The sequence below is a fragment of the Oncorhynchus masou genome, chromosome 22, assembly GCF_036934945.1.
Source record: "Oncorhynchus masou masou isolate Uvic2021 chromosome 22, UVic_Omas_1.1, whole genome shotgun sequence".
In the NCBI taxonomy this organism is placed as follows: Eukaryota; Metazoa; Chordata; class Actinopteri; order Salmoniformes; family Salmonidae; genus Oncorhynchus; species Oncorhynchus masou.
The window spans coordinates 42,217,902-42,239,922 of record NC_088233.1 but is presented as its reverse complement, the minus strand read 5'-3'; the positions used below and the strand labels follow the sequence as shown (position 1 = coordinate 42,239,922).

At 44.0% G+C, this 22,021-nt stretch overlaps 1 protein-coding gene across 1 annotated transcript in view; it reads right to left on the bottom strand.

The window, feature by feature from the left end:
* Nucleotides 1–22,021, bottom strand: part of LOC135508841 (potassium voltage-gated channel subfamily KQT member 1-like) — a 258,600-nt gene that overhangs the window by 127,965 nt on the left and 108,614 nt on the right. Inside the window, 1 exon segment of the mRNA XM_064929047.1 lies at nt 8,689–8,700. Coding sequence (XP_064785119.1) covers nt 8,689–8,700 — 12 coding nt within the window.

Sequence of the window (22,021 nt, the reverse complement as noted above, 5' to 3'; positions counted from 1 at the left end):
TATAACACATATCTCGGAAACCCAGAACTAAAAAAATGGGTGAATATGTCAGATGCTCAAGTCTGGTGGCAGATACGATGTGCCATAAAAGATACTAGAAGAGGAACAGAAGTAGGGTGGTAGCTCCAACCCCCTCTCTTTGCAAGTTACGGATAAATGTATGGGCCTATGTTCCCTCCCCTTCCAAAATTCTGAAGATTCAAGCACTAGGGTTGAATATTTTGCTGGTATTTTACAAAATGTTCCATCCCGAGAATCTCTTGGGTAACCCGGTAACCCAAAACCGTAAGTTTTCAAAAGTATTATAAAGCATATAAATGGGCCTATATCTGAATTTGATGAGAGGTTTGATTGAAAATTCAAGTCTGATGCTCCCTGAGCCTGATGAGCCACACATTAAACACATTTCATGAGCCCTACATTATAGACATTTAGTGAGGCCTACATTAAAGGCATTTAATGAACCCCGGGGCGGCAGGGTAGCCTAGTGGTTAGAGCGTTGGACTAGTAACCGGAAGGTTGCAAGTTCAAACCCCCGAGCTGACAAGGTACAAATCTGTCGTTCTGCCCCTGAACAGGCATTTAACCCACTGTTCCTAGGCCATCATTGAAAATAAGAATTTGTTCTTAACTGACTTGCCTGGTTAAAAAAAGGCATTTAATAAGCCCAAGCCCAGAAAAGTCCAAACATGTGCCATTTATCCAATACACATACAGTGCATTCTGAAAGTATTCAGACCCCTAGACTTTTTTCCACATTTTGTTACGTTACAGCCTTATTCTAAAAGATATTAAATCTGCACAGCTACTTTCAGGTCTATCCTGAGATGTTAGATCGGGTTCAAGTCCGGGCTCTGGCTGGGCCAGAGCCCTCTGGAGCAGGTTTTCATCAAGGATCTCTCTGTATTTTCCCCCGTTCATCTTTCCTTCAATCCTGACTAGTCTCCCAGTCCCTGCCACTGAAATACATCCCCACAGCATGATGCTGCCACCGCCATGTTTCACCGTAGGGTTGGTGCCAGGTTTCCTCCAGACATGACGCTTGGCATTCAGAACAAAGAGTTCAATCTTGGTTTCATCAGACCAGAGAATCTTGTTTCTCACGGTCTGAGTCCTTTAGGTGTCTTTTGGAAAACGCCAAGCGGGCTGTCATGTGCCTGTTACTGAGGAGTGGCTTCCGTCTGGCCACTCTCCACAAAGGCCTGATTGGTGGAGTGCTGTCAGAGATGGTTGTCTTTTTGGAAGGTTCTCCCATCTCCACAGAGGAACTCTGGGGCTCTGTCAGAGTGACCATCAGGTTCTTGGTCACCTCCCTGACCAAGGCCCTTCTCCCCCGATTACTCGGTTCGGCCGAGCGTCCAGCTTTAGGAAAAATCTTGGTGGTTCCAAACTACTTCCATTTAAGAATGATGGAGGCCACTGTGTGATTGAGGACCTTCAATGCTGCATACAGACAGATGTGTGCCTTTCCAAATCATGTCCAATCAATTGAATTTACCACAGGTGTACCCCAATCAAGTTGTAGAAACATCTCAAGGACAATCAATGGAAACAGGACGCACCTGAGCTCAATTTCGAGTCTCAAAGCAAATGGTCTGAATACTTATGTAAATAAGGACAGAGAGGACAGATTTCCACTGGTCTAATGTCCATTGCTCATGTTTCTTCGCCCAAGCAAGTCTCTTCTTATTTTTGGTGTCCTTTAGTAGTGGTTTGTTTGCAGCAAATCGACCATGAAGGCCTGATCCACACAGTCTCCTCTGAACAGTTGACGTTGAGATGTGTCTGTTACTTTGAACTCTGTGAAGCATTTATTTGGGCTGGAATTTCTGAGGCTGGTAACTCTAACTCTGACTGACATTCATGTCATAAAATGATGATGGACTGTCATTTCTCTTTGCTTATTTGAGCTGTAATATGGACTTGGTCTTTTATCAAATGGGGCTATCTTCTGTATACCACCCCTACCTTTTCACAACTGATTGGCTCAAACACATTAAGAAGGAAAGAAATTCCATTATTCTACAAATTGTAGAAAATAGTATAAATAAAGAAAAACTCTTGAATGAGTAGGTGTGTCCAAACTGGTACTGTACTGTACTGTACTTTACTTTTTAATTTTACCTTTATTTAACCAGGCAAGTCAGTGAAGAACAAATTCTTATTTTCAGTGACGGACTAGGAACAGTGGGTTAACTGCCTTTTTCAGGGGCAAAATTATATTTTTTAACTTGTCGGCTCGGGTATTCGATCTTGCAACCTTTCGGTTACTAGTCCAACACTCTAACCACTATCCTACATGCCGTCCCAATAACACAGGACTAGAATTAGATCCAGAAGGCTTTCACTTCTCTTCACAAAGATTGAATGGTTATGTTCCCCGGGCGCCGACGACGTGGATGTCGATTATGGCAGCCCCCCGCACCTCTCTGATTCACAGGGGTTTGGGGAAGACACATTTCAGTTGAAGGCGTGGAACAACTGACTATCCCCATTTCCCAATCAATCTAGAACAGGAGTATCTATTTTGGATGCAATCTATTTTTAGTATCTATTTTGGATGATGGAGAGAGAGAAAGACTGCGAGAGAGTGCTCGAGCAAGCCCTGATTTAAAGCAATGATATTTGAGTGATAGGCTGTTTTAAAACTGTGCAGCTGCAACTAAAAACAACATCGTTACAATTAACAAAAAATAAAGTGACCCCCGAAATCCAGATGGAGATGGGTAAATTAGATGCGTATTCGGGCCTTTATATTACTGTAGCCTAGGCTATGCTGCAGCAAATGTAGGCCTACCTGTCACATGAAAAAAAGTGACCATGATGAGATGACAGGTCTACATGCATTGTGAACTGCTAAACATACTGAGATGGGCTGTCTGTCCCAGAGCGTTGATGATTCATCATGCAGAGGCCGTAGAGAAGACAGATTTAGATCATTTATTTCTATAATTTAACAGTTCCATTTTACACCATGCGGTACATATAAATAAATGTATTATAATTTACCATTTGTCTCGCAGTTATTTATCCCCGGGAAATGGGAATGATTTTGGCCTGTAAATCTCAGTCATGTGGTTCCCGCCATTTAACCCTAGCGAGCACCTTCCTCGCAAGTTGTCGCATACCACAGTTGTTGACAGATGATGTGTCTGTTCACGAGAGATTGAAACACAACACTAGACATAACATTTTGACCAAGGGCTCTCCCCAGCTGATTCTCTTTTTCCATTTCCATGAATGATTATAACTCCATCCATTCATTTCCTAGAAGTGTGCCAGATAGGGCCAGGCCTCGAGTACGCTGCCCTGCGTTTACAGCACTAATTAATGGACCTTAATGGCTTCTGAGCAGCAATAGTCAGCATCCCAAATGGTACCCTATGCCCTATGTAGTGCACTACTTTTGGCCAGGGCCCATAGTAGTGCACTATATAGGGAATAGGGTGCCATTTGGGACACACATTGAGTGGACCAGTGGAGACATCCTACTGTCGTATAAATTAACGGATTATTTCCTCTCTGGAAACAATAACCCAATGTTCCTGCTCCTCCCTGGAGGCTTGTAGAAAGAGCAGTCTTTCCCTCCGTTTCACATTTGACACTGGATGGATTGTCAAAGCTCAGGAGCTACCGACATTCTTCTTGTGTGACTGACAAATGAGAGTCAGTGAAAGTTAAAGTTGAGATCCGCAAAGGGTGAAACAGCGCCACTGGTCGTCCCAGGCTCATTTGTTATTGTATTTGTTTTGTTGACCAAACAGAGGCGAGGAGCAGTGTGTTAATTAGAAACATTGTGGTACATATTCTGCTGTTTCATCACGCATGCCATGATGTCTGAGGGAAAACACGGTGTTGGTTGTTTGAAGTAACTTGGCAGTTTCAACTTTAAGGATTCCAACTTTAAGTGAACTGGAATAAATGAGAAATGATACAAATGTTCCATGTTAGAATGTCCCATGTCATTCAACATTAATCTTGGGTCTGAGAGTACACAGGGTCGTACAGTGAATAACCGATTGCAAATGATGTAGGCCTATATAAACCTCCCAAACAGTACTCAAATTAAATGATATGTCTCACAGGCGCCAGGTATAGACTTTACTGTGAAATGTTTACTTACAAGCCCTTTTCCAGCAATGCAGAGTTAAAAAAGTAAGACAATTTAGCTAAAAATGAAAAATGAAATTAATAGGAACACAATAACATGACAATAATCAGACTATATACAAGGAGTACCGGTACCTATTCAATGTGACGGGGTACGAGGTAGTTGAGGTTATTGAGGAAATATGTACAATTGAAGTCGGAAGTTTACATACACCTTAGCCAATTACATTTAAACTCAGTTTTTCACAATTCCTGACATTTAATCCTAGTCAAAATTCCCTGTCTTAGGTCAGTTAGGATCACCACTTTATTTTAAGAACGTGAAATGTCAGAATAACAGTAGAGATAATTATTTATTTCAGCTTTTACTTCTTTCATCACATTCCCAGTCGGTCAGAAGTTTACATATACTCAATTAGTATTTGGTAGCATTGCCTTTAAAATGTTTAACTTGGGTCAAACACTTCGGGTAGCCTTCCACAAGCTTCCCACAATAAGTTGGGTGAATTTTGGCCCATTTCTCCTGACAGAGCTGGTGTAACTGAGTCAGGTTTGTAGGCCTCCTTGCTCGCATATGCTTTTTCAGTTCTGCCCAATTTTCTATGGTATTGAGATCAGGGCTTTGAGATGGCCACTCCAATACCTTGACTTTGTTGTCGTTATGGTGTTGGGATGGTGTTCTTCGACTTGCAAGCCTCCCCCTTTTTCCTCCAAACATAACAATGGTCATTATGGCCAAACAGTTCTATTTTAGTTTAATCAGACCAGAGGACAGTCCTCCAAAAAATACAATCTTTGTCCCCAAGTTGCAAACCATAGTCTGGCTTTTTTATGGAGGTTTTGGAGAAGTGGCTTCTGGTTATGTTTATATAGGATTCGTTTTACTGTGGATAAAGATACTTTTGGACCTGTTTCCTCCAGCATCTTCACAAGGTCATTTTCTGTTGTTCTGGGATTGATTTGCACTTTTTGCACCAATGTACGTTCATCTCCAGGAGACAGAACGCATCTCCTTCCTGAGCGGTATGTTTATACTTGCATGCTATTGTATCTACAGATGAACGTGGTACCTTCAGGCGTTTGAAAATTGCTCCCAAGGATGAACCAGACTTGTGGAGGTCTACAATGTTTTTGGCTGTTTTCTTTTGATTTTCCCATGATGTCAAGCAAAGAGGCACTGAGTTTGAAGGTAGGCCTTGAAATACATCCACAGGTACACCTCCATTTGACTCAAATTATGTCAATTAGCCTATCAGAAGCTTCTAAAGCCATGACATCATTTTCTGGAATTTTCCAAGCTGTTTAAAGGCACAGTCAACTTGTGTATGTAAACTTCTGACCAACTGGAATTGTGATACAGTGAATTACAATTGTTGGAAAAATTACTTTTATCATGTACAAAGTAGATGTCCTAACCGACTTTCCAAAACTATAGTTTGTTAGCAAGAAATATGTGGAGTGGTTGAAAAACGAGCTTTCATGACTCCAACCTAAATATATGTAAACTTCCGACTTCAACTGTACATGGAGGAAGTGACTAGGCATTCAGGATAGATAATAAACAGAGTAGCAGCAGTGTCTAAGCGAGTGTGTGTGTGTGTTGCGTGTGTGTGTGTGTGTGTGTGTGTGTGTGTGTGTGTGTATGTGTGTGTGTGTGTGTGTGTGTTGGAGTGTCAGTGCAGTATGTGCAGTATGTGCGGGCAATCCTAAAGGATCCTTTGACCTCCATGACAAACGGCTGAATGATCAAACCCGGTCTGTGTATCAACATGTAGTTTCCTTTGTTTTTCTAGTACAATGTCCACATCAGGAAATGAGGCTTGACTTCAAAGGCCAAACAGGAAGTGACTTTCTTCCCCTTCTGGGTGGATCTGATCTCTCAACTACACCTGACGAACACGTCTTAAATGGCACCCTATTCCCTGCAAAGTGCACTATGTAGGGAATAGAGTGCCATTTGGAACATGTCCAGAGATTGAACACTACCATTTTGTTCCCATGTCATCATATGAAGCACAAGATGAAATCATACTATTGTATAATGGTGGGTTGGTTTTACCCTCTAAGCTAGCCAGAAGAAAAAGAGGGGTGCTAGGCTTGTATAAGGCTGTATAGTTGGGGAGATAGTTGTCTGTGATGGAATGCAAATATTTAACTTGTCCCATGGTATAAAATGAAAATTACACAGTGCAATCCAAATACCTGTTTAGCTGCCCAGGTGACCATCCCGCCCGCCGCCCGCCTGTCTCCTCCATGGACCTAAACACTGCAATTACCCAGAAGCCTCAGGGGCAGCCGAGGAGGGAGGAGTGGAGGATCTTATTTTCTCTCACCGTACCCGGATTTAGCAGGATATGCCGTTTTAACGTGTACAGCGAGACAACAGATGACATATCCAGTCAGAAAGGCCCTGTGAATGTTTACATAAGACTGTTGACATTGTAGACGTAAATATTTGTTGTTTTTTTTACGGTCACGAGCTGGCCTTTTGGAGTGCTCTGATGCAACACTGGAGGCTTGGGTCAAAACCACTAGCGAGAGGGGGAGTGGTCTGGTGACAGTTTTCACAGTGACCAGAATTAGATAAGGCTTGTGACTGCTCTCTTGTTGAGACATTCTTACATCCCATTATGCAAAGTGGTTGTTAATGGAAGGAACTGTGGCGATGTGAGACAACTGACTCAGAAGAGAGGAGATGTTGTTTACATTGGCTGTCCAGTCACAGTGTACAGTGAGTGACCAGTAGTAGTGTCCAGACGGCTCGGCCAGGACAACAGTGCCCCCTGTTGACCACAGAACCAACAGCAGCAGGACACAGGTGACCTTGATTTAGGGTCAGAGAGGAGGTCCGTGGGCAGTGAAACCTTGCTGACAAGTCATTGAGATTTGAACAAAGTTGTACTAACATCAATCACAGGGAACTACGACAACAGTGATTGGAGAAGCTGTGGTACCAAAGTACACCATGTATCTTACATGTGGACATTATCAGAACAATGTTGTGCTTACATTGGTAACGTGGCCAATGTAGTGGAATGGAATGGAGTGGAAATGACCTTCCACTGAGTTGCATTATTCCAGAGAATGCATAGAGCTCTGACTTGATTATCTGTTCTATGCCATAGCTATAATTTAACATATTTGCCACTAGAGATGTGTTCATTTGTCAGTAGAAATGTGACAGCATCCACTGAAGTAGCTAGCAAGTTTACTAGATAGCTAGTGCAGTTACATTGGTAACCAAACAAACAGACCTGCTAGCTTAGCTAACAAAACCATCATCCGAGCTTGCTATTATGAAAATTGAGTTCAACAATGCCAATACAATAATGTTTTCAATTCAACTTTTGCTTTCAAAACCAGCTCAAACATAGAACATCTAAGGATGAACTTCAAAGGTATTGAATTACACTACCAGTCAAGGGTTTGTCTTTATTTTTTACTATTTTCTACATATTTTTTACTATTTCTTGTAGAATAATATTGAAGACATCATAACTATGAAATAACACATATGGCATCATATAGTAATCAAAAAAGTGTTAAACAAATATTTATATTTGGGATTCTTCAAAGGAGCCACCCTTTCCCTTGATGACAGCTTTGCACAGATGGGATGGCGTATGGCTGCAAAACGCTGTGGTAGCCATGCTGGTTAAGTGTGCCTTGAGTTGTAAATAAATCACAGACAGTGTCACCAGCAAAGCACCCCCACATCATCACACCTCCTCCTCCATGCTTCACAGTGGGAACCACACATGCTGAGATCATCCATTCACCTACTCTGCGACAGACACGGCGGTTGGAACCAAAAATCTCAAATTTGGACTCACCAGACCAAAGGACAGATTTCCACCAGTCTAATTTCATTTGCTGGTGTTTCTTGGCCCAAGCAAGTCTCTTCTTCTTATTGGTTTCTTTTTGTAGTGGTTTCTTTGCAAAAATTTGACCATGAAGGCTTGATTCACGTAGTCGCCTCTGAACATTAGATGTTGAGATGTGTCTGTTACTTGAACCCTATGAAACATTTATTTGGGCTGCAATTTCTGAGGCAGAGAAACTCTGGGTCTTCCTTTCCTGTGGCGATCCTCATGAGAGACAGTTTCATCATAGAGCTTTATTGTTTTGTTTTTTATTTTTATTTTTAACCTTTATTTAACCAGGCAAGTCAGTTAAAGAACAAATTCTTATTTTCAATGACGGCCTGGGAACAGTGGGTTAACTGCCTGTTCAGGGGCAGAACGACAGATTTGTACCTTGTCAGCTCGGGGGTTTGAACTCTCAACCTTCCGGTTACTAGTCCAACGCTCTAACCACTAGGCTACCCTGCCGCCCCAAGTTGTGACTGCACTTGAAGAAACTTCCCTAAATTCTTGACATTTTAAGTATTGACTGATCTTCATGTCTTAATGTAATGATGGACTGTCATTTCTCTTTGCTTACTTGAGCTGTTCTTGCCATAATACGGACTTGGTCTTTTACCAAATAGGACTATTTTCTGAATACCAACCCTACCTTGTCACAGCACAACTGATTGGCTCAAATGCATTAAGAAGGAAAGACATTTCACAGGCACACCTGTTAAGGTGACTGCCTCATGAAGCTGGTTGAGAGAATACCAAGAGTGTACAAAGCTGTCATCAAGACAAAGGGTGGCTACTTTGAAGAATCTCAAATCTCAATTTGCTTAACACTTTTTTGGTTACTACATGATTCCACATGCGTTAAGTGGTAGTGGTGTGTGTTAGAGTGAACGTCATTGAGACCAAGCAGCCAGTGATCCATCTCCAGTATATTGGCCTTAACGCCTTTTCTCCACAGCCTGTGAACCGCAGCACCTGCTTTATAATAAACACACCTGCAGCTAGAACAGCCATGAAATACACAGCATGACTGGAGGAGAGGAGCAAACCAAGGGCCCGTCCCCAATGGCACCATATTCCCTATACAGTGAACTCCTTTTGACCATGGTCCGTAGGGCTCTGGTTTAAAAGTAGTGCACCATGTAGGGCATAGGGCTTGGGATGCAGACCAATACAGTCACACAGGAAAATCTGTTAAAGACGACTGTCCAGTATTATTGGAGTAGCGTGCGAGGGGAGAGGAGAAAAATGACTCAATTGCTCGCAACACCACCACACCCAAACTTTCAGCAGCTCGAGCATAAACACACATGCTCTTCATAACAATTAAACCGAAATGAAGGAACAGAGAAGGAAAATGCTCTGCTGGAGAGATCACTGGCTTTCTGTCCAAGCAGCGATTACCCTTCAAGAGAGCCACAGCTCAGTGGAGACTGGAGAAAGAGGCAGCTGGAGAGGGATAATGCCCACTAATTGGTTGATTCACTGTGGCTGTTTATTTGACTGTGATAATGGAAAGGGATCAGTGACAGGTCCAACGCTGGCTCCAAGTGGAGCCGGTGCTGGTGTTGGTGCTGATGTTATGCAGAGCAGCAGAGAGAGAGGCTGGTCCAGTGGAAAGTCACACTAGTACAGCACTTCTCTAGCAGAACCCAGAGGGAGAGGAAATGAGCAGGGGGCTAGAGGACTATAGCAGATGGGGACAAGGGGAGCAGGGTAGTACGGAGCGGGGAAGTAGGGGAATTACTGATAGAGCAGTTGGTAGAGGAGGAGGGGAAGAGTGGAGAATGGGGAGGAGAGCAGCAGTGGCGTTGAAAAGCTCCAGAGATTTACTGCTCCCAGATGTGGGGACGTGTGTGTGTGTGTGTGTGTGGTGTGTGTGTGTGTGTGTGTGTGTGTGTGTGTGTGTGTGTGTGTGTGTGTGTGTGTGTGTGTGTGTGTGTGTGTGTACGTTCGTGCGTGCGTGCAATGGCCTCTGGCTGGATGGTTGGCGTGCAGTCCCCTGGCTCTGAAGCCCTCTCGCCGTTAAGTGTAGTCAGTCACGCAGGCAGGCAGCAGACACACAAACACAGGCAAGTCATTAGGGTGCAGGACCTGATAGTCGGGCCTGCAGGCCGTTCATCACCTAATAGACGGACATGACAGGGAACACAGAGTGAGGACGCGCGCTCCTTATCGCCAGGGGCCCCAGCTAAATACAAGCCACCTGTAGAGTCAGCTCCGAGGACACTCTGCAGGGAAAAGATGGAGCTGAGCTCGCCGTGTGTAACCTGACACAGCACACACACACACACACACACACACTCTCTCGCATATGCTCTCTCCAGTCCCTGCTCTGACAAATACACACACAAAATGACGATCACGCTCCACAACCAATGCCCCTGAAACACACGCTCCTCTAAGTGCACTAACTTGTTGCAGGTTTCTGTCCTCTCTTTTGATTTTTATTGTAAGTGTAACAATATTCGCCACATAATAAAATGCCTTTTACGGCCCCCCGCTCATCAGAAGGGGCCCCTGGTACCGAGTACAGATATCACTGCACCACTCACTGCAGTGCCCGCGCAGCTTTTATGATAATTCATCACATATGACTCCATATTTCTCATATAAAAATCAATTAAACGGTTAAATCTGACTTCCAGTCAACCTTTTGTCCGCCAGCCACCCCAATGAGAAACTAAGAAGTAAAAAAATCAAAATCCAAAATTGCTCTGCAAAACCCACGTAAATGCTGGTTTAGTGTTGAAATGGGGATATCTGTTCACTGCCAATATAAGGCTAGGGGTAAAGAGAGAGGAGGGTAAGCAAGTATACCGTTTTTGCTTTTTTGCTTTCTGCCAAGCCTAAACCTTCCTTCCAAGCTTTCGCTATTTGCCCATTGTTCTTAGAAGGACGGATGATAAACAGAGTGTAGCAAGTCAAATCTCTAACTATCTCACTGTGTTATCCTGGTGGAGCTACAAGGTAGGAGGACGCAGGGGTAAGCAACAGGCCCTTATTATCCTCTGTGATTAGACACTGGCACAGAAGGCCTGCTGGTACTATATCATCGGAGGACTTGAAAGTACATCTGCGTGACTGAGGCTACAACAGAGCCGAGATTCAACAGAATATCACAAGTTCCTGATTTAATCTCATAATAGTTGGCCTTTAATGTTTAAATTCAAGACATATGTTCTTTTGACTTGGGTTCTTTTCTACGTCTTGTGCACGTCTCTGAGGGCAGGACAAAGAGAGGAAACTGTGTGTGGATGAGATGTGTTCTTGGGATTGATTCACTCTCTGGTTTAGCTGTTAAGGGAAGCTTAGACAAAACAGTCAAACTTGATTCAAGTACTACTGACCTCCTGAAAATGACAAATAATGATTGTAAAAGATGACAGATTTTCTTCAATTCATAGTTAGAATCCCAACATCCTTGGCAGTCATTCCCCTGTGAGAACCAAAAACATGTCTCTCACTCTCGTCATAACACACACACACACACACACACACACACACACACACACACACACACACACACACACACACACACACACACACACACACACACACACACACACACACACACACACGATTGCTCTGCCACACCACATTCTCCCTCACACAATCGACCCGGATATTCATTTGCAACAGTGTGAGTGTTATGACTGAGAGGAAGCGATGGGATTTGACTAAAGCAACACCCCCAGCAGTGACCCAGTGTCCCATGTAGCCAGTGATATAAACACAAAGCCAAATCAAGATTCCACACGAGGGCAGATACACTGTCGACAGAACATACACATACAGTAGTTGATGCTTTTTTTTGTGTCTCTCAAACAAAATGGCTGCCATGTCCCTTCATACAGTCAGTCAGAGTCAGCGTGGCCTGAGATGGCTGGCAGGCTAGGGGAGCTAGCTACAGTAGCAGTGTGTCCCTCCCTGTCACCACAGTGTCACCTAGCTCGGCGAGATTAACCCAGTGATAACACAGAGGCAGGGTCACAGCCAACAGCCATAATGCTGTTCCCTCTGGCTGGTATGGCATCGTGTGACAGGATGTCTTCTCAGTGTTTCTGGCCAAGGGAGATATTGTCCCTAGGACCAGAGATAGAGACAACTTCAACATCCTTTAGGAAACTGGGTCGTTTTTTTACACTGCGGTAGTTACTGTAGCTCATTATGTATCGTTGGTAAGATCAACTAGAGTTGTGAGGTCAAGGCATTAGGAAAACCACACAAATGACGATGATGATAATTGGTAATGCTGACGATGATGGTGGTGTTGGTGATGATGATGGTGGTGAGGATGAGGGTGGTGATGACGAAGGCCCACGATGAAGATGACAACAAAGATGATGATGACGAGAACAATAACCAAGATCAGGGCTATAAATGTCATCATCCCAAAAAAATCTGTCTATCTGTCTCAGCACTATCTGTGTAATCCTACTAGTCATTAACCAAAGACTTTGACCAGGGGTTTAAATCCGAGTCTCGAGTATAGCATGCATGGGGCTGGAGTCTGTCAGCGATTGTCAGAGTGAGGTTTGAGGAGTGAATGGGTCCCTGTTGGAAGTGGTTACTGGACAGAGACAAGTGACACAGCCCAGGCCACTCCATTACACTGACAGAAAGGTTGGCTCCAGAGATCTCTGTTCCATTATTTAAGCAGCCCAGGGGCCATGATGAGCCCAGCTGCAATCAGACGCAGGTTAGTGTTTTTAGTCATGAATCATGTACTGGAGGCAGCTCTGCGGAGTGGTCACTAGCTTACATAGCCAAAAAGTCATAAAATGTTAAACCTAACCCTAACCATACTGCTAACCCTAATGCCTAACCCTAATCTTTAAAGCTAATACCTTTTTGTAATGAATTTTTACAATATAGACTATTTTGTCTTTGCAGCTGGCCTATCCAAGGGGAAATCACTCAGTTCTGCCTGCAGGACAAGACTCATGACAATAAACGTCAACCTGTGGCTGCACATCTCATGGAGGCTTGTCACAATGTCAGCTTTCTGAGATACATTGGTATGGAACATGTTAAGACTCCTCGGAGGGGGGAGATACTGATAATCTATTACTGAGAAGAGAAATGTATTGGATTCCCTGTTTGTCCGCCATGTCTCTTAAAGGTCTGAACTAGAGGTCGACCGATACCGATACCGATTATTGGAGGACAAAAAAGAACCTGATACCGATTAATCGGCCGATTTTAAAAATGTATACAGTATATATACACATTTTTGTAATAATGACAATTGCAACAATACTGAATGAACACTTTTATTTTAACTTTATATACAGTGCCTTGCGAAAGTATTCAGCCCCCTTGAACTTTGCGACCTTTTGCAACATTTCAGGCTTCAAACATAAAGATATAAAATTGTATTTTTTTGTGAAGAATCAACAACAAGTGAGACACAAACATGAAGTGGAACAACATTTATTGGATATTTCAAACTTTTTTAACAAATCAAAAACTGAAAAATTGGGCTTGCAAAATTATTCAGCCCCTTTACTTTCAGTGCAGCAAACTCTCTCCAGAAGTTCAGTGAGGATCTCTGAATGATCCAATGTTGACCTAAATGACTAATGATGATAAATACAATCCACCTGTGTGTAATCAAGTCTCCGTATAAATGCACCTGCACTGTGATAGACTCAGAGGTCCGTTAAAAGCGCAGAGAGCATCATGAAGAACAAGGAACACACCAGGCAGGTCCGAGATACTGTTGTGAAGAAGTTTAAAGCCGGATTTGGATACAAAAACATTTCTTTGACTTGACTTGACTTTGACTTGGCCATTCTAACACCTGGATATGTTTATTTTTGAACCATTCCATTGTAGATGTTGCTTTATGTTTTGGATCATTGTCTTGTTGGAAGACATATCTCCGTCCCAGTCTCAGGTCTTTTGCAGACTCCATCAGGTTTTCTTCCAGAATGGTCCTGTATTTGGCTCCCTCCATCTTCCCATCAATTTTAACCATCTTCGCTGTCCCTGCTGAAGAAAAGCAGGCCCAAACCATGATGCTGCCACCACCATGTTTGACAGTGGGGATGGTGTATTCAGGGTGATGAGCTGTGTTGCTTTTACGCCAAACATAACGTTTTGCATTGTTGCCAAAAAGTTCAATTTTGGTTTCATCTGACCAGAGCACCTTCTTCCACATGTTTGGTGTGTCTCCCAGGTGGCTTGTGGCAAACCTTAAACGACACTTTTTATGGATATCTTTAAGAAATGGCTTTCTTCTTGCCACTCTTCCATAAAGGCCAGATTTGTGCAATATACGACTGATTGTTGTCCTATGGACAGAGTCTCCCACCTCAGCTGTAGATCTCTGCAGTTCATCCAGAGTGATCATGGGCCTCTTGGCTGCATCTCTGATCAGTCTTCTCCTTGTATGAGCTGAAAGTTTAGAGGGACGGCCAGGTCTTGGTAGATTTGCAGTGGTCTAATACTCCTTCCATTTCAATATTATCGCTTGCACAGTGCTCCTTGGGATGTTTAAAGCTTGGGAAATCTTTTTGTATCCAAATCCGGCTTTAAACTTCTTCACAACAGTATCTCGGACCTGCCTGGTGTGTTCCTTGTTCTTCATGATGCTCTCTGCGCTTTTAACGGACCTCTGAGACTATCACAGTGCAGGTGCATTTATACAGAGACTTGATTACACACAGGTGGATTGTATTTATCATCATTGGTCATTTAGGTCAACATTGGATCATTCAGAGATCCTCACTGAACTTCTGGAGAGAGTTTGCTGCACTGAAAGTAAAGGGGCTGAATAATTTTGCACGCCCAATTTTTCAGTTTTTGATTTGTTAAAAAAGTTTGAAATATCCAATAAATGTCGATCCACTTCATGATTGTGTCCCACTTGTTGTTGATTCTTCACAAAAAAATACAGTTTTATATCTTTATGTTTGAAGCCTGAAATGTGGCAAAAGGTCGCAAAGTTCAAGAGGGCCGAATACTTTCGCAAGGCACTGTAATATATATGGGCTTTTGGATGGGTGTTCTTAAGGTGATTCCACAGGTTGGTGGTATGTTTTGATTTAGCCGTTGCTGACCCCATGTTTACATCTTTATCACAAATAAGACACCTTGCTTTCCCTGGTGCCAATTCCATGTAATAGTCCCACACTGGTGCTCTGCTTTTCTCTGCCATCTGTAAAACACACAGCTCTGAAGTGACAATGATGCTGAAGAGTCTGCTTAGGAGACAAATACTCTCAACTGTTTGAATAAAAATAGAGTTTAAGTTACCTGTGATGAATGTTGAAAACAAAAACTGTAATTTCTATATGCAGGAAATCCTATTTTAATAATGGGCATGGTAAGAATTGACTACCACAGTGCGAGTCATAATTCCCATGACACCTTCTAGCAAAATCTGGAAAGCGGTTCCTTCATTCATTTATTTCATAGGATATTTTTTTAGATTCACCTAAAATAAGGTCTGTGTTTCGTGTAAGCTTACACCACCTTGCCAATTTTATAACTGTGTAGATATCCATAGGACAAAGTAACTCTGATCAATATTGGCTAAATATAAGCGCCGATCATTTTTTTTTGTCGAGTGGATTTATGAAAATATTTTGACAAACGTTACCTTATCCTAGTGAAATTTACACGGGTATCAAAACGTAGAGGCGGTTTAAGCCTGTACGAAACACAGACCTTATTTGAAGTAGATCAAGACATTCTCTACAGAAGACATGAACGGTAAAATAACGAAGGAACCCCTTTCAAGTTCAGCCGCAAGTTATTACAGGAATTATAACACGCCTGCTATTTCTCTCTAAACCATATACCTTTGACTATTACGAGCCTGCTGCTGCCTACCACCCCTCAGTCAGACTGCTCTATCAAATATCAAATACAAGCCTTAGGTCAAATCCGGAAACGATCACCTTGAAAATAAAACGTTTATTCCGTTCCGTATTTTATCTAACAGGTGGCATCCATGAGTCTAAATATTCCTGTTACATTGCACAACCTTCAATGTTATGTCATAATTACGTAAAATTCTGGCAAATTAGTTCGCAAAGAGCCAGGCGGCCCAAACTGTTGCATATACCCTGACTCTGCATGCAATGAACGCAAGAGAAGTGATACAATTTCACCTGGTTAATATTGCCTGCTAACCTGGATTTATTTTAGCTAAATATGCAGGTTTAAAAATATATACTTGTGTATTGATTTTAAGAAAGGCATTGATGTTTAAGGTTAAGAACACATTGGAGCAACGACAGCCGTTGATGATTGTTTTTTATAAGATAAGTTTAATGCTAGCTAGCAACTTACCTTGGCTTACTGCATTCGCGTAACAGGCAGACTCCTCGTGAGGCAGGTGATTAGAGCGTTGGACTAGTTAACTGTAAGGTTGCAAGATTGTATCCCCCGAGTTGACAAGTTAAAAATCTGTCGTTCTGCCTCGTTCCTAGGCCGTCATTGAAAGTAAGAATGTGTTCTTAACTGACTTGTCTAGTTAAATAAAGATTAAATAAAGGTATAAAAAAAAATTGGGGGGAAAGAAATCGACAAAATCGGCGCCCAAAAATACAGATTTCCGATTATTATGAAAACTTGAAATCGGCCCTAATTAATCACCCATTCCTATTAATCGGTCGACCTCTAGTCTGAACCAATAGTTTGATATCCGACCATTTCTCAAAAAAATGTGTTACGTTGATTTGTCCTGCCATCCAGGTCTCATTTTGTACATATGCATATATTTGACTTTCTGTAACTACTACATGTGCCCATTGATATCAAATTACTAGAGGTACACAAGTTGTTGTTGAAATAGGTCACTGTAATTATATCTGCAGCCACTGTGCGTTCTGCGGGTAATGGTCATTTGGGCGGGTATTCCAACAGTTTCCAAATTAGTCTTTTTTTATTTTTTTATTTTTTACTGTTGCCTAGATCAGTGTTTTCCAACCCTGGTCCTGGAATACCCCCAACAGTACACAAACACACCTCATTCCTCTCACTGAGGGCTTGATGATTAGTTGACAAGTTGAATCAGGTGTGCTTGTCCAGGGTTACAATAACAATGTGTACTGTTGCGGGTACTCGGGGGCCACAGATGGGGATACACTGGCCTAGGTTTTTAACTTGGACAGATTTGTTTGTACATCATCCTTTATGACCCCATGCACCTCTGTGATGAATTATGATTGACTAGGGGGAAAAGTGAATTGAATTGTTTCCACACCCACCACGCGTCATCTGCATAATGGCCATGTGAGGTGAAATGTGTACTGTATATCACAGGAGGTTGGTGGTACCTTGATTGGGGAGGACGGGCTCGTGGTAATGGCTGGAGTGGAATTAGTGGAATGGTATCAAATACATGGTTTCCATGTGTTCCATTTTGCTCTGTTCCAGTCATTTATTATGAGCCATCCTCCCCTCAGCTGGTGTATATTTTGGGATGAATTGGAATTGGATAAACAGTCTGCCTTCCTGTTCTTTGCAAATAAACGTCAACCTGCCAATCAGACAGTCGCATGAACGGATGGACAGACAGACTGCGAGAGGAGCAGGCGCACACACACATGCACACACACAGTTTCCTATCCCTGCATGAGCTGTGCAGTGTCTGCCATCTGCCCCTGCTAAAAGACAACAAAACAAGCCTCCATAATACTTACAGTATACTGAAGACAGGACATTCATAAAGGAGCTTGGTCCAGTGAGGAAAGAGCTGCCCGCCTTCCAGGGGTTTGACCTGCTCAAACCGGAGTGTGTGTGTGTGTGTGTGTGTGTGTGTGTGTGTGTGTGTGTGTGTGTGTGTGTGTGTGTGTGTGTGTGTGTGTGTGTGTGTGTGTGTGTGTGTGTGTGTGTGTGTCAGAAAGTGTCTGCGGCAACAAGTGAGTATGTGTAAGGATCCGTGTTTTTGGAGGGGGTTTCACACAGACCCCCACAATGCCAGTCCGTCTGAGTGGAAAATCTCATCACAATGGACCAGCTATGGCTTTAACAAAGCTCACCCGTCTGCTTTCCGCCCCAGTAAGACTCTAACAGAGGCCCAGTGCTGCTCGGCCTGTCCTCCCAGTCCCCCCGCCAATCTGTTTTTCTTTCTCTGCACTATCAGACACATCTCACCTCTGCACTGGGCCGGGGACCAGCCAGCTAAAGCCTATAGTCTACAGTCAATCCACTGCATGGGGATATAGTGCTTTGGTTCCTGTCAGATTTAGCCAACATCCTAGGGCTAGCATAACAGCTTACCGGCCACTCAAATTAGAAAAACACAGAGATTGCAGATTCAATGTCTTTAAATGATACAGCAATATGAGAAAGAGCCAAACAGACATATGATCAAATCTACAGTGATGCAAACACTAAAGAACATCTGTAAGTTGTTCAACCGTCATCAGTTGTCTAACTGTCAACAGCCTCTAGTTCCAGAAGACAGTGTGCCACGGCGAGGGGGATCTCCAATGGCCACAGGTGGTGCCAATATGGTGCGTGTCATAACACTGTCACAGGACCAGATCAAGCATTAAAACAGATGCTGTCAGAGTAACGCAAGTGGATTCTATGCATCACCCAGGTGTAGTCAGAGGCCCAGGATCTCTCCTTCTGTGTGTGCATGTGTGTGACACCTGCAGCCCACCACTCTGTCGTGAGGCCCCTGGTGTGTGTATGTGTGTGTGTGTGTGTGTGTGTGTCTTCCGTGAGAATATGTTCCAGAAACTATCTGCCACATTTACTTATCCGGGCCTAGAGCCATGCCCCATGCTCCAGCCCCATCCCCCATGCCCCATGCTCCAGCCCCGTCCCCCATGCCCCATGCTCCAGCCCCATCCCCCATGCCCCAGCCCCATCCCCCATGCCCCATGCCCCATGCTCCAGCTCTGTCCCCCTTGCTCTAGCCCCGTCCCCCATGCCCCAACCTCGTTTCCAAAAGGGTTGGTTTTAGTGTGGATGGTGTTACAGTTAGTCCAGCCCCGCCCCCCATGCCCCATGCTCCAGCCCCGTCCCCATGCCCCAACCTCGTATCCCAAAGGTGTGGTTTTAGTGTGGATGGTGTTACAGTAAGTCCAGCCCCGTCCCCCATGCCCCAACCTCGTATCCCAAAGGGTTGGTTTTAGTGTGGATGGTGTTACAGTAAGTCCAGCCCCGTCCCCCATGCCCCATGCTCCAGCCCCGTCCCCCATGCCCCAACCTCGTATCCCAAAGGGTTGGTTTTAGTGTGGATGGTGTTACAGTAAGTCCAGCTCCATCCCCCATGCCCCATGCTCCAGCCCCGTCCCCCATGCCCCAACCTCGTATCCCAAAGGGTTGGTTTTAGTGTGGATGGTGTTACAGTAAGTCCAGCTCCACGAAAAACAAACAGTTCCTTTAACGATGCAGCAGCAGGGATGATTTATAGCTGGAGTCCAGTCACAGACTAGTGGAAAGGCTGGTGCTCTTTCACTGTACTGTACAGCTTTGACTTGCATGGCCCCAAGGCATCCCATCCCAGCCCTCCCTCAGTCTCCCTGTACGTCCTCAACCAGAGCCTGAATTAAAGACACTTTTATATTATATTAAGGAGCTTGGATCATTATCTAGGGTCCATTCAGGCTGTCCATTCAGCAGCATGCAGATAGACAGTCACAAGGCTTCTATTCTCCATCAAGCTGGTACTGTTTTCTCCCTTTTAAAAGATTAATTACACAGATGTTTCCTTGTTTTGCTGTTGGCTCTTTCGCACATTATATATCAAACAGAGAGTTTAAGCCTCTCTCTCTCTTTCTCTCTCTCTCTCATTTTGCGGTTGGCTAGATTTCACATTATATATCAAACAGAAAGTAAAGTCTGTCTCACTCTGGGAGCAATGTGTTTTTTGTTCATACTTACAGTACATTCAGAACCCCTCGACCTTTTACACATTTTGCTACGTTACAGCCTTATTCTAAAATATATTAAATCGTTTTTTCCCGTTCATCAATCTACACACAATACCCCATAATGACATCACAATACCGCATAATGACATCACAATACCCCATAATGACAAAGTGAAAACAGGTTTTTAGAAGAAGAAAAAAATGGGAATATCAAATTTACATAAGTATTTAGACCCTTTAATCAGTATGCAGTGATTATAGCCTTGAGGCTTCTTGGGTATGACACAACAAGCTTGGCACACCTGTATTTAGGGAGTTTCTCCCATTCCTCTCTGCAGATCCTCTCAAGCTCTGTCAGGTTGGATGGGGAGCTTTGCTGCACAGCTATTTTCAGGTCTCTCCAGAGATGTTCGATCTGGTTCAAGTCCGGGCTCTGGCTTGGCCACTCAAGGACATTCATGGACTTGTCCCAATCCACTCCTGCGTTGTCTTGGCTGTGTGCTTAGGGTCGTTGTCCTGTTGGAAGATGAACCTTCACCCCAGTCTGAGGTCCTGAGTGCTCTGGAGCAGGTTTTCTTCAAGGATCTCGCTGTACTTTTCTCCGTTCATTTCCCCTCTATCCTGACTAGTCTCTCAGTCCCTGCCACTGAAAAACATCCCCACAGCATGATGCAGCCACGCTTTAGCATTCAGGCCAAAGAGTTCAATCTTTCACCAGACCAGATAATCTTGTTTCTCATGGTCTCGTAAACAAAATGTGGGAAAGTTCAAGGGGTCTGAATACTTTCTGAGTACTGAATGTAGAGGATCTGTAGATTACTATTTCGTCTCCCAGCGGACTTTCAAACAAACATTCATGTATTTTCTCAGATTTTTCTGAGAAAATGAAAAAGAAAGTGGACCGACTGGTTTTGGTATCGTTGGTAAATGATTTGATTTCATAAAGTGAAATGAACCTTGGCTGAACATTGGCTGCTCCTCCAGTGATGTCGATCCTGACTCTTGTTCTGACTGATTGGGGCTGTAGGTTGGCTGACAGGGGTTTAAAGATACAGTAACACTGCAGACAACGGAAACCTGGACGTCTCTTCCATCCCCCAACGTGTGTAACTCAAAGTTGAACCCCTGACTCTCAGGCCGACCTGTAATAGTAGCCTTGCCTTCACCAACGGTACCCGTCAAAACACACACACACACACACACACACACACACACACACACACACACACACACACACACACACACACACACACACACACACACACACACACACACACACACACACACACACAGACACAGACACACACACACACACAGACACAGACACACACAATTGCAGCAGCAGCATCTATAATAGATGCCTGGAAACATATGCAGTGCCTGGGCCTCGAACAAGGAACAGGACTCTTTCTATACGGCCACTGGCCATATGGTGACCAGGACTCTATGTGGTAATTGATGGTATCAGTCGGCGGAGACCCCTGTATCGGCAGAACGTACAGGATCCAAGTTGCAGTGAAGGGGGGGGGGGGGGGGGGGGGTAGTGTTTCAACCCTCCTCCTCCTTTCGGCCATTCATCCACATAAAGAGTTAGCTCCCGAGCCCACCACGCTGCCATCGTGCCTCCCTCCGCTGGCTGATAAAGGCTTGCCTGCTGGCCCAGACCCCCTCTCTCTGTGACTTCAAAGCCTCACGGTGGCTCTGCCTGGCTGGCTGGCCCACCTTTGCTGCTCTGTTTAACCCCCAGACTGAACACTTTCGACTGGAGCACTGCTGAGCCAGATGGTACCCGCTCCCTGGAAAACACGCTACGCCAGATTGGGAGTGGGAAAAACACGACACCAGGGCGCTTTACCCCAGTGACCTCACAACAGCCACACTTTGGAGGTGATTAACGGAAACCCCCATCAGTCAGATATAGAGTATGTTGGATTTGATAGGCGGAACAACTGTGAACATCAGAAAGCATGGCTCAACACATGCGAAAGGGTTGGAGGGAGTCCATTCAATGACTGTCTCAATCGGACAACTATAATAGACCCATGACAACGCCCCTCAATACCGTGGCTAGGAAAATCTCTAAAGCCTAGCCAGTTGATCTCGCTATGTGAATACAGAAAGACAGCATGAGCCAATGGAAAGTACACACACACACACACACAGACAGACACACACACACACAGGACATCCCTTTTCTCAGGG